At 38.4% G+C, this 14,282-nt stretch overlaps 1 protein-coding gene across 4 annotated transcripts in view; it reads right to left on the bottom strand.

Moving 5' to 3' along the window:
- HIPK3 (homeodomain interacting protein kinase 3) overlaps positions 1-14,282 on the bottom strand; it is a 69,386-nt gene that overhangs the window by 12,801 nt on the left and 42,303 nt on the right. For all 4 annotated transcript variants that reach the window (XM_084207418.1, XM_084207417.1, XM_084207420.1 and 1 more), the window contains 6 exons: positions 9,027-9,150; positions 5,828-5,947; positions 4,047-4,133; positions 2,988-3,172; positions 2,054-2,213; positions 1,534-1,657 (listed from right to left, as the gene is read on the bottom strand). In XM_084207418.1, coding sequence (XP_084063544.1) covers positions 1,534-1,657; positions 2,054-2,213; positions 2,988-3,172; positions 4,047-4,133; positions 5,828-5,947; positions 9,027-9,150 — 800 coding nt within the window. The remainder of the gene's footprint in view (positions 1-1,533; positions 1,658-2,053; positions 2,214-2,987; positions 3,173-4,046; positions 4,134-5,827; positions 5,948-9,026; positions 9,151-14,282) is intronic.

Below are 14,282 nucleotides of genomic sequence, written 5' to 3'. Positions count from 1 at the left end.
TAATGCCAAACTATAATCAAAGAGGAATTTTTCTCAACAGACATTGCAACAGAACAGCCATGCTTGAAAAAAATACTGGCTAGGAAATAGGAAAAGATATCACTGATCTCATCTTCTAACTGCACTTCATGCCTCGTGCTTTACTGAAAGATTAAGCTTGGGTGTTCACAGGTAACTACCCAAGAATTACTACACTGAAGGTTGCAAGTGCTATGGCTGGGGTTTTTTTAATCTTTAGAGGATGAAAGAAAGTCTTCATCTGATGTAATTCTCTCATGTCATAACACAATACTCAGTTATAACCACGCACTTCAAAGCTTTTCATTTTGAAACGCACTTGACTGGTTTTTTTCCCCACAGCCATCTAGAAGAGCAGCATCTTAACTCTGACAGAAGTAGAGAGTTTTAGCACTTCAGATACTCCACAGAGCAGCCAAGCTGGGAAACTTTGAAGCAGTGCCAGATACCATTAATATCCCTTTTCATCTGTGCCAGCAACTCGTCACCTATGTGATGAAAACAATATATCCCCTCCACTTCAGCTGCAGCAGAAATTAAATTTGGAAAGTTATCATCATATTAAGAATAGAGTATACAAATCACAGATAAAGTGTCTGCCTGTGCTGTTTCCTTTGCTATAAATCACTTTATTCATCTGGGAATAATGAAAACAATAGTGGTTTTTTTTACTATGGGGTATGTCATTGTGTAAAGAACATATACAATTTAAACAATTAACTGCTCAGAAGGAAATCTGTGTGAAGCAGCCTGTGAATAGTCAGACCTTTCTCGAATTTCTGGAACCCAAGGTAGATGCAACTGCCACAAAAAATAGTATTCATAAAGTCTGCTGTATCTGTCTTTATCTATAGAGATTAAGACTTCCTGGGCTTTAAGTCTGGGTTGAATATTTCTGGTTTGTTTCATTTCAGAGTGCATCTAGGGTGATTTCCGAAGCTTTAAAATGCAGAATGAAAACAAGGGTCATTCTTAAAAAAAACTACTCCCTATAAACTCCGTAACTTCAAAACCTGATCTCAACACAAAGCTGAACAACACCAAGATAGATAAATTACATCTTTGGAACAAAGACTATAACCAAGCTAAGTTAATAAGCAAACAATAAAGTGCCTTCCCATTTCCATAAATGACTATTACTAGGATAAGACACTGATACTCACTCCATCTTTCCTGTTTCCTCTCCAATTCTACTTCAGAACACCCTTCTTATTGCTTCTCCTTCCACACTTTTTTCTCCTATTTTATCCAAGACATAAATTTATCTCTCTGTGTGTGGAGTATATGAAGATGGGCTCTGGGTTGTTTAAATCATTTTCTGCAGGTGCTGATTTGCTGTTTCTTTCAGAAAGGTGCAATGAATCTGCATCTGACTCACATGCTGATTTTTAATGACATAATTAAGTTGGTTTAAATATAAACCTTAAGTGGATATAAGAGAAAACTCAAATAGTGCTAACAGCCAGGCAGAAACACTCATATTTTAGGAAGTGTGACAATTACAGCTAAATATACCTTGAATAGCTGGAGGACATATAATCAATGCTTGCTGGAAAACATCACTGCAACCAAACTGAGCAGTTCCTGCCTGCAGTGGAATCCCTTGGTGCAGAACTGAGTGGGCAGATGCAGTTAATGCCTATGGGAACAGATTCAACACAGGCAAGGTTATTGTAACTGTGAAACTACATCTCTCACACACTTGTCCCACCACTTTATACAGTAAATAACTCAAGCAAACTTATAAAAATGAACGTTTCAAATCCATTTCACAGGAAGCCATCACACTGGGCCACTGGAGGGCACCAGAATACAGCACTGGCAACCCCAGTTTGTAACTTAATTTGGAACATATTCTAAATGATTTGTCTAAGAAAACATTATGAAAAAAAAACAGAGTTAAAGACAGAAGATTTTACCACTTAACAGATGTAATTTTTTCAATTATTGAATTAATTAGAAAAACCACATTAACTGAACAAAACCAAACCAAAACAAAACCAAACCAAGAAAAACATGAACCATTGAATTTTACCTGACTTCTTACTGGACCAATTTTGGTAAAGCTTGCAGTCAAGTTGGCTGCACTGCCTGAGGCAACTGATCTCATAAGTGATGTTTTATTGCAATTGCTTAAGTCATACAGGTTTGATCGGCATTTGCAAATATCCATGATATGAAAGCAGGACTTCACTCTATCAGAACCAGAAAACAAGTTGCTTTAATCACCATTTCATGTTGTTGAAGGTAAAAAACAATTCCCCAAAATAAGGGGAAAAAGTTTAGTTCAAACCCCACATTTCCCAGTTTCACAGAATGGGATCAACCACACAGGTAGAAAAACAGAAACACTGTTGTTACTATGGTCACATCAAGCCTCTCTGATGCATATTTAAAATTCAAGAAAAATACTGCTGTTTCTTTCTCTTTCCATCTAACACCATTTTCTAACAGCTGTTTACAAACAGGAAAGATAAGAAATTAAATAAATAGGAAAAGCTTGCTCTTCCAGTGAAATGCTTGCAACTTTAGGAAATCCACAGTGAAATATACAACTCCAGAACTGCAAGAAAACTTTCAATATATTCCACATTAATACATGAAAGGAAGTATCTGAAATGTTAACCTTAAGAGGAAATGCCTAGCCTAGCCCTGAATGACTGACAGGAACTCCTCATACTTACAAAAAATCACACCCAAGTTTCTGCAGTGCTGGAATTTTAACAATCATACATAAAACCAACTTAGAAATCTCTTGCTCTAACTGTTACTTTCAGAGAAAAACATAGTTATTCAAGCAGTTTCCTTGACCCAATAGATGTAACTAATATTGCAAGCACTTGAAAGAATTTTCTAAGACACTGCAAAAATGATGAAAATTTTTTTTTTCTCTCTCTCTGATAGCAGAAGAAACAAACAACACTTTTATACAAATGAATTGCAACAACAGAGATTTCTATGTTACATACTGGTTGCTATGAGGAAAATCAAGGAGGTGCTTCATGGTAACAAAAGAATGGTTCAGGGTCTCAGCTGGAGTGATTCTTAAATCAGCATCGATAAGCAACATTTTCTTCAACAGACTGACAAATTCCCTCCTATCTGCCTTCTCTGCCAACAGGTCACTTCCTTCCAAATCCATCACCATGTTCACCTGGCACATAACAAAACAGTCAGATAGAAGATATGCACGTTAATTTAACTCTTCCTGGTACTGTTTTCTGCTATAAAATACTGATATTCAGCATTTTTATCACGTGGGGTATGGTGGATTTGTCTTAAACCAAAACAGCTGGCGTGGAATTGGTGACTTTTTTTAGGCATGCACACAAATCCCCCCTTGCAACCTCCCCAGTTAAAAATGGCTGAAGGCTTTATTCCAGTCTGGGACTTGGAATTTAAGAAGTAAGGTTTGGAATAAAGATCTTTTTATGGTCTAACTCAAACTACAGAGTTGATCTTCAAAAACAATTTCAAGCACATATTAATGCCAACCTTGCAACAAGATTTGATCCTTTTTTCAGGATGCGAAAGATAACAAAAAATTGCCTTTTCTTATTGATTAGAGAGGTATAAAGCTAAAGAAAAGTGAGGAAACAGTTATGTTTTTAAGAACAAAATTTTAAAAACTACACTTAGAATTATATTGTTAAGATAACAGAATTATACTGGAAATCAAACAATAAACAAAGCAGGTTCCACATGCATTCTTTGTTTATTCTTTGCCACCGTGGCAGATAAGGTAGAAGAGAAAATATACATTTTACAAAAAATCCAAGGGTTTGTGTGTCCCACACACAAGGACAAGTTCAATGTTTAACACAAGCAATGGAAAAGATCTTTACTAAAAGCTCAAAGGGCTGACACAGCCAGACATTTTCCTCAGAGCAGCAGAGAAGAGTGAATATGACTGAGACACAGTAAATAATATTCTAAAATGCATTTCTTTCCAAACCAGTAAAATGCTTTAAAATCACCAGTCATTCCCACACATTCCTTCTGCAGAGGAAGGAGGCTTTAATACTCACGTGCACTATATCATCCAAACTGTTGAAAATATACTTTCTGGCCTCTTTAGACTTCATACCTGTTTCTGCCTCGTGTTCTTCCAATGTCTCAACAAAAAGAAAAGGAAAGCTTAGTTTAGAATCTGTCAAAAAAGGTCACCAATAACTACAAAGTGACTTTATGTACTTAGTGACCTAAAAACCACTATTTTTTCCCAAATTATTAGTATATCAGTTATATATTTGTATGCTGCATTACAGGCTATTTTCATTCTCTAAATCAAAAGGCAATAACTACAATGTTTAACTACATCTGACAAATCACAGTAATGGATTACAACAGATAGTTTATGAATCACACAGGAAGTGCTGAAAGCCTAGCATTGAGCAGTTTAATGAAACTCCTGTATTTTTATATATCACAGCTTTTCTATTATTGTATTTTACCAATTTTCTCAAGCTCAGACCTTAAACCCCAAGCAGCAGCAATATCACATCATTGTGAAAGAAATAAACCAAAAACCAGGTAGTATCCATTCAACTTCTTTGTTTGCTCTTTTCTTTTTTTTATTATTACACTTTTATTCCTCCACATACACAACAAGTGGTGTAAATATTTTAAGTACTTCAGTATGAAACAAAAACACCCTAGAGAATGAATGGTTTATGAGTTGGTATAGTACCTTCTGTTACAATTTTCCTTCCCCAACACAGACAGCACCAGTAGGCTGGTGCTGCAAGAGGCAAGGTGTGACTTCAGGGAAAAAGCTTTTTTAACACATAGATTACAGAAAAGCTTCCAAAATGAACTTTGACAAAAACTGCAACTAATGAACAACTGCCCCTATCAAAGCCCCTAATTAACCTCTGCAAGGTAACAAAGAGCTCCTGGAAGTGGGGAGGGCTGTTTGCACCAAGAACTCACTCTGACATGGAGAAGGCAGATGTAAAGCGTCACCTAAAGCCCAAGAGCTTGAGAAAGCAGAGGGAGGGATTAACCAGGTGTGGGTGTAATTGCAGAAATGTTACATAACCCCAGAGCTGCTGGGGATTTACCAACTTGCTGGGGGGACTTATGCAACTCGTGCTGGGAGCTGGCAGCTGTTTGTTACTGCAGAGATCCCTGTCAGCCCCAACCGCTGCCTGAGCCCTCTGCAAACCCAGGGAAGTTGGGCCACAGAGAAACACAACATTTAAAAAAGTAAATTATGTGCGTGGGAAGCAAAGGCTCTGCTTATGGCCAGAGTGCAATAATGTTGCTTAGAGAGAAAGCAAGGTGTGCAGAACACAAAAGTACATTTTGTTTTAACTTCGTCTGCACTCACTGTATTGCAGCTTTCTGCCAACAAAGGCTATTTTAGCAGGAAACCTAAAAGAAATGAACTGTACACAGCCACGTTATTTCTTAATCTCCTTTTTCTCCAAGGAACTTCTGATCCTGAAGCCAGTTCTGGACAAATGTTGTCAGAGCAGTGGGGGCCTCAGAGACAAATTCCTTACATGAAGTGAAAAGCAGTAACAGAGCAAAAAAGAGAAGAAAACAAAGCAAGCACATTCATTTAGCACCTCTGGAGACACAAGGCTTAATTTGAATTCCCCACCTGGCAGCCACGAACTGGCCACAGCACAGCCTGGCAGCTGCACCTTGGGGGACAGAAAAAATGGAAGGGATAAAGAGCAGGAGCTGGTAAAAACCACAGGAGATGCACCAGGGACATAATGGTCTTGTAGTGAATCTTGGCTTCTCTCCTTTCTCTGCTCACAGAATATAGTGCTGTTTTCTACTACATTACACTGTTTACCTTTAATCTCCAACTAGAATATGGTGCATCTGTTTCTCTACAGAAAAATCTTGCAGTTTTCGTTCCCATGCTTAACAACTGCTCTCCTGGCAAACCTTGAGTCTGTGAAATGTAACGAATCTGAGGAAAAAACAGAATAGGGAAAAGGATTTACCTCTTGTTTTCAAAACGTGATCCCCACACACTTAAAAACTCTTAATTTCATTTGAGAAATGACAAAATGAACCATGCTCAAGAGTTCCACAGCTACATCTTACAGGGGGGAGAAGCCTAACCCCGAGCACTTGGCACTGCTCTCTCCATCTCCAGAGAAAGCCACACATAAACAAACCCCTCAGGTGACCTATATAAGCAAGCTTTTTAGGTTGGTTCACAGCAACGAGGAGCTGGGGAGAGTGGCTGTCATTTCCTCCTCAACCCACTCAAATCCTAAATGTATTTTTTTAATTCTAAACAGGAAAATCAGTAGGAGTGCTTAGTTTACTTAGAGAACTTCCATGATTTTTTTTTTTCTGGCCTGTTCTCATTATGTAACTAGATAAAAATCCTTCCCATTTGCTGTTTCCAGTGTATCAGTCTTTTACACATCTGACACACCTGCATTTCAAGGAAACATTCCATGTGGAAAGGGAGTGTCTGTACAAGCTCCAGGCAGCAAAAGATAGTGTTGTTGTCCAAGAAAATCTGCTACTGAGCTACTGAGGGTGATGGGAATGGACTGGCTTTATGCCTGAAAGAAACTTTGCTCTGAAATGATCAAAATGCATTTATTCTAGATGATTTACTATGCATTTTGCATTACTTATCATAGCTGGTGATCAGTTGATTACCTAGCAAAGTTAAGTTTCAAGGCTTCAACAGCAATCTGTTGAAACATGATGTGTTTTAACTACTGTGCATGCAATGTTAACTCACTCTACAAGGGGGAGTTATCCCAGAGGCAGTATTGCTTTCCAAATTTAAAACCACCTTGGAATTGGAAGTATAATTGGCAATAATTGAAAACCAAGCTTGCTGCAGGTCGGGATGGAGAGGCTACAGATTCCAGCAGCCAGGGCTGAAGTTCTAAAGGGCAGGGGTCCCACACCACAGAGGGGCTGCTGGGGTGAGTCAGCCCCTGGAAAAGGAGGAGCAGCCACAGAGAGAAGAAAGGGAAAAAAAATGAAAAGGAGAGAATGGCCAAATACACCAAATCAGAAAATGAGAGATGAGAAGATAAAGTCAATGAAAGAGAAAGGACTTGAGAGCTGGGAGCACCTGAGAGGAGAAAAACTGATGGGCAGTAAAAAGTAAAAGGAACATGAGAGGCTTCTGCTGAAAAGTGACAGACCCAAGTTGGGAAGAACGAAACACAACACTGCCAACTTCTGGGGTTTAGTATCCTCCATAATTCCCAGCCTCAGGGAGTAAGGAGTAACATCTGACCAGAGATACTTCTAGATCATTTATCATGTTCTCAAAAAACAAAGAGTCTTAAAAAGTAAGGGGGAAAAGCCAGTGCGTTAATTCAAAAATTCAGCGGTTAAGCGCCCGTGCCTGTTTCTAATGAGTATTAAAGCTCAGAAGAACAGGGCTGCTTTCCACTGAGAAGCACAGCTGCTACTGCTTCTAACCACAAATGAATGGAAGAACTAAGAGCTCCCTTCAAGGGCCAGTGTGTTGGCTGCCACACACCAGGGGGACAGGGGGGAAATGCAGCACAAAGCCTGTTTGTTTACTCAGTGACACACACCACGTAGCAGGAGGACAGGAATTCCCTTGGAAGCCATCTCCTGCTCCTGCTGTTCTCCTGGACACCGAGAAAAACCCTGAACCCATTTTCTCCAGAGCAAGTTTTGCAGAGCTGCTGGAGCACAGTTACAAGCCTGGTTAAAACAAGGCAATTGCTGATGGGGCAGAGGAGGTTGCAGCCCCTCTTCCACCACAACTTCTCCAACAGGAGGATCAGGCAAGTTGCTAGATGAGGCTTCCAGCAAACTTGAATGATATCTAAGAGGTAAATAAATTTGCTGAGTTTTTGGAAATTTTTGAGAGAGTGTTATAGATTCTTTCCAAAAAAAGAAAATGCCTTCAATTTATCCTTAAAAAGAACAGTGAATTACATGGGTTGTTAGATGTTTCCTCTTTTGTTTTCCATTTTAACAGCAATAGTCTGCAAAAAGGTCTTCTACATGCATCAAAGCATTAACCCACATTCCATTCATAGCTCACTTCCCCATGTGAAACGCTGCATTTTGTGTAAATGAAGGAAACTGAAATAGAAACATTACCAACATCAACACAAAATGAATATATCCCCTGAAAATGGTTCTAACAAAAAGATTTTCTGAAAAGGAGATCTGATCTGTCAGTGCAGGAAGCCAAAAGCCCACTCCAGGAGCAGGACTTGAATAACCTAAATAATAACCTCTGAACTAAGACTAGCACTTAGCAAGAAGCCAGTGCTGCTCCTTCTGGGGTTTCAAGAGATTGCTGCACTTGCAAAGTTCAAAACCAGGTGGGTGTGCTCAGGATGCTGATAATATTCCTCCCAAATTCCACATTATTTTCTAAGTGTTCAAAATAAAAATGTTCTACATCTTTCATTAGAAACAACATGGAGTTTTATTAAGTTTGCTCACTAATGCTCATGGTGTCAGTTCTGAAAACTCCAACAAAACAAGGTCAGAGCTTTAAAAAAGAGCTCCAAGCTTTACCCCTGCCTAGCTACAGTATGATTGTGACAGCTCATTCTTGTTCCTCATGAAGTATAGATTCTCAAACCCTTGAGCTTTGCTGGGATTTCCAGAAAGCATCAGAAAGCATTCAGAGCACAATTAATCCTGACATCTGAATAGACATTCCAGAGTCAACCCTGTTCATGGCAAATGAAAGAGAGATTAGAATGCAGTGATGGTAGCTGCAAACTTCTGTTTCCATCAGAAACAGCAGCTTTAATACCAACATCTATTTCATAAGATAGAGGGGGGAGGACAAATGGACACTTAATTCAAAAAAAGCAGCACAATATACAGGCTGGGTCAGAATCAGGATTTATGTTTCTAGGACAATCAATAAGGCTAAATTAAAAGCATTGAACAGACCTGAAGGAATGCTACATAATAGGGGATATTATTAGCATTTAAAATTCTGTATTTAATGATCTGAAAGTCTTAAGTTGCAGAAAGTGCACATATGCTTGTGAAATTTATTCTACTACCTGGTCATATTCCAGTGCTCCTGGGTACAGTGGCCATCCAAGAAAGAGCTCTGCAATCACACACCCTAACGACCACATGTCTATGGCTTCACAAAACGGCAATCCCAGTATGATCTCTGGTGCTCTGCAAATCAAACATGGTTACTGAAGCTTTTTCCTTGGGGAAGAAAGGTCATTCAACAATCCAACATGACAAACAAAAAAAATTTTAAAAACCCAATCTGTTTCTTGATAATTAGTTCAATAAATTACAGCATCAGAAATTGCATTTTTATTTATCTAAGTAAGCTGTGTTAGTATTTTGCATCTCTGAGATGTTTTTTCCCTACAAGTACCAGTTTGCTATGCCAATGAAAATAACTGATATGCCTGGAAAACAGAATATCCCTGATTCAGAACTTTTGCCTTTCCTCCAGTATGTCTCAAATGAGTTGTCCACTCAATGTCATATGTCTGTAGCCATATTCCAAACAAACCAGCTTTTCATCTCAAACAAAAAAAAAACCCAACTAGATGTTTTATCTGAAAATCCACTTTCACACTTCTCAACTGTACAGTACAGTTAAAGCTATTTAAAATATCAATTTAATTATGTAACTGCAAATCTCTTAATGTACTCAAATCAGTTGAATGTGATCAATTTTTTAATCACTTAAATGAAATCACTGCATTTGCTAAACAGAGCAGGTGTTATTTTTCATCTAAAACAAATGTGAATTATTTAACCAACACCATCTGAATTCATGTCTCCACTCAAGAACCAGAAAAATTGGTATTGACACAGCTGCTAAAGGGGCTTTTAACATCTCTGTTCACATGGAATGGAACTCAAGTATTTCACAAATATCCATTTTCATTGTATTTGTCTTTTTAAAACCTTCCCTCCCAGCTCATTCAAGCTATTAACAAAAGGAAAAAGAATGAATTTATAGCTGCATTCTAATATGGAAAGACGCCTGGAGATGTAAAATATTATTCCAAGCATCACACTATGAAGGGACCCACTTTTAGATCAGACAAGCTGTTGTTTGCTCAGTATGTCACAGAAGAGCAGGAAGGTGGTTAAAACCAAGAGGGTGATACCCAATGCAGCTGGGCAGAATGGGAGCATCCAACTGACCAGGAAACGTGGGATTTCTCACCTGGGGAAAAGCTCACAAATCTTCACAGATTCAGCACATCCTGACATAGTCTACTGATATTCCACACACAAAACAGACTCTGAGCGTAGTAAATACCTACATAGCTCATTCTCCTCTGACATTCACCTTTATCAAAATATTCTTTAAATTAATGACATGTACTGGATTGGGAAAAAATTCCTATTTTTATGCTACATTGGGACAGAGAAGCTATCTTGTAGCTGTAAAGCAGACCAAGAGCTGAAGTATCTCCATCCCCTTTCACAAGGGGTAGTTGGTAGAAGCTGTACACAGACATATTTCAAGCTCCAAGGATGAATGCTCACCATCAGGGAAAGGACTCCCAATGCTCTGCCCCATCTCTGACCAATGGAGCCAGACAGGCTTCTGCCACAGGGAAAACCCAACACTTTTTAGATGAGAAAATCTACAGGACAGGATATTCTGTTAAGTAATTACATACTTTCCATTCATGCTGGCACTTCAGTTCTCCCCATCCTTGCCACAAACCATTTTGGACGTGATTATATGAAGGCTAAATTTTGTCACGCTGGCAGTGAAACTGGAGAGGCTCAGTTTTCCACTGCCTCCAAAGATTTGACTACAATAAACTTCTGGGGATCAAACATATGTATTTTTGCAATGCAGGATCCTGACACTGCAGTAAGTCTTAGCTAGTTTCATTATCCAAGAAATCAATTCAACATCTCTGGATGCCACAAGACAGAAATAGCAGCGAGAAGCGTCTGCCTTTCCCCCTGGCTGGGTGCCAGTCTGCCTATGGTTGTTACAGATCTCTGTTAAAATACACTTCCTTTTGTTGGATTATGTTACAGCCCCGAATAGTTAATGAACACACACACAGCCTATGGATACAGGGGCTTTAACAAATGCTTCTGCTAAAATAAGCTCTGTAAAACCTCTTAGGTTTACTCAATGGTTAATATGTGTGCCGTGCAAAATAGCTGCAGTACGTCGGTCTGTCTGTCCCTGTGGAGAGACAGGATCCCAAAGGAGAGAAGGATGAGGGGAGAGACAATGCCAAAAAAAAAAAAAAAAAAAGACAGAATACTTGCTGTGTTTCAAAATACAGTAATCTGGTCATTTTTCCACAAAGAAAAGCACTAATAAGTCAAAGGAAAAGGGAGGTATTTCAGGAGAGGAGAAGTGCTCCTCACTTGCCAACACCAGACCTGCCATCCAGAAAGAAGAGGAAATAAATGTGCTCCTGAGCACAGCTACCTGCACCCTTCCACAGTACAGGCAACAAAGAGTATTTTCAGGCCAGCTTGAAGAGAGGAAGATGAAGAGCTGCTGCTCTATCAGGGCCAATGTAACCTACCATGCTAGTCCTTAAAATGGAGCAACTTTCTCACAGCAAATTAAGTTGCAGGAAAACTGTGACTGAGTTTGATTATGTTTGGAGTGGTCTTAACCAGCTCAAATATTTTTGTTAAACAAAAGTTTGTTGATGTCATGCCCAAAAACACCTGCTTCTGTTTCTCTTTTTAAAGTTCCTGTCAAAAATCTTTCTGGAGAGCTGAAGAGAAAATTGTTAAAGTGGAGAGAATTATTCTTCAATTTTTGGTTTTCAGATGACCCACAGCTGTTTTCTTATACAAGGGATTCTTCACCATGCACCTCAAAAGGAAGATACTCTCTTTCCTAACTACAAGCATAGACATGAGAGTGGTAGGAACTGCAAATGTCCCAAGAGGCCCTTTAACGTCAGATTACTCAAAAAACAGTGTAACTAAGTATTTCTCTCTCTTGAAACAGCACCACACACACACACTCCTGGCTTGGTTTTTACTGCAGATCACAAGATGTTCAGTGCATCAAAAGATACCACAGTCTCCACCTGAGCAAACAGCACCTGTTATTCCATACCAAGACTTCAACAAGGAGAACACCAGAATTTTCTAAACTTCTTAAGGACACTGAATCTTACTTAAATGTAGTTAAATTAAAAGCAAGATTTTAGAGAGAAAACACTTATTTCCTTCTTACCAGTGCTAATTAAACATTAATTTAAAACATTATCATAAAACAGCACAGCTTAGATTTTACAATTAGAAAGATCTAAAAATATGAAAGACAAATGAATACCTGTTTCAGCTGCTTGTTTAGTTAGTCACATTCCCATTTATGACATCACAGACCATAAATACATATACTATCCTATAAGTTTTTCTAAGCTTATGAGGAAAGAAATCACACAATTTGTTCCTTTAATTTGTTCAAAGACCAGAATATTTCATAAAACAGTTTAGCTTCAGCATGTTAGCCAGCTTGGAATAAAGCAACAAAATGAACAAATTTGAAGAAAAATGAGATAGTTCCATGATGAAGGATTAAAAAAAATATTAAAAATAAAAACAAACCCCAAGCAAAAACTTGCTAAAAAAAAAAAATCAAAACTGCAGCATAGCAACAGAAAATTTCTTCCAACCCTTACACTGGGGGAACAAAGAATGAAGAGCAATACTACGAAAATAAGTCATAAAAAAATCTGTAAGAAGTCAAACCATTTCAGATGATCATCACCTAGAATTGGTTGGTTAGAAATCCAATCTAGAACAGAAGTTACATGAAAAAGCTAAAACCCAACAGTGGTTGTACAAAGTAACTGAAGAACAGCACAAGACAGTAAGAACAGCAGCTTCCCTTTTTCACTTCCATGAAAAATTCAGTTGAATGCAGGAATAATTTCTCAAATATGTTCCCACTGAAGGTCCTATAACACAATCACACTACCCATACCCCCTCAGAGATCAAGGAAGTGAGACTCAAGATTGAGTAATTTTTATTTCTATTTCCTTGGCAGTGTGGGAGGGTCAATGTATCAACTGTTGATCACAGCAGTGGCTTATTTACCTGCTGTCCTCCAGAGTGCGGAGTTTAGAAATAGCCTTCCTCCCCTCAAACTTTACCACCTCTATTTACCACTGTGCTGACAATGCCTATTACCTGTATCCTACTGTAGATACAACACAATGGCACTGTGATAAGAAACACTAATGCAATGAAGCCATCAAAAGGGTGGGATGTTTATAATTTTTTTTTATTAACGACCTGTTGAAAGCCCTGGTATGGACCACTCGTGCAAATGAATCCAATTTGCAGGAGTTAAAGTCAAACCAGATTAGCAGCCTGAGTAAAACCAGTCTTTGCCCCTGCTGCCATCATGAGCACAATGCAAGCATATCCCTCCTGAAAGGAAAAACCACACATGGGTTGTGAGATGCACAATTCTTCTCCTAAAGAAAAGAGGACTAGGAGAAGGAGCAGATGCAGTGAGTAAGTTGATGAGAGATGGCAGTGGGCATTCTGATGAGGTTTCTCATGTACAATTCACTCTCTTCAACTACCAGTCTTTACCATGTACATGAAGGAATGCAAACCTTTCTTCAAGATCTGCAAGGACACAGGAAAGACTCTTGGCTGGACGGATCAAAATCAAGGTGGCAACACCCAGAAAATACTCCCAGGCAAGTACAGCCCAGTAATCAGAAGGATGAAATGGGAAGGAACCATGTAATGACAAAACCTGGAAATGATGAAGGATATAAAGATCAGTTGGCTCTACAGTGGATTCATGATGGTCTTTAGAAGGAATTTCAAATATGCAATTACATAACACAACAACAGGAAGTAGGGCATACATGGTGTATAGTAAACCATAGTGAAAATTAATGTACCATATTCATTCATTAATTACCCAGAAGAAATTATGTTATAAATTAACCAACTTTTCAATGAAAAGTCTAGACAACTTTACAGATTACTCAAGAAAAATATTTTACAATTGGGAGCAAAAAAAATCAGGATATCAGTATTTATTTTCAAAGGACAAAGACATATAAAAAATATTATGCCTTATATAAAACTAGTGATATTCCCTCACCTTGAATAGTGTGTGTTCACTTTTGAATTCTGTGTTCAGTTTTGGTCACCCCCATCTGAAAAAGGATACATCAAATAGAAAAGACGCAGAAAAGAACAATACAAATTAAAGACTCGAAGAGATCTGGGTACAAGAAGAAACCCTGGTTAGAACTATAAAGCTTCAAGGAAGAATGAATTATCAGTAACATTACTCAAATTATATAAT

This window comes from Fringilla coelebs (genome assembly GCF_963513975.1).
Source record: "Fringilla coelebs genome assembly, chromosome: 6".
NCBI classification, from domain to species: Eukaryota; Metazoa; Chordata; class Aves; order Passeriformes; family Fringillidae; genus Fringilla; species Fringilla coelebs.
The sequence above is the reverse complement of the archived record's forward strand: the minus strand, read 5'-3'. Positions and strand labels throughout refer to the sequence as shown.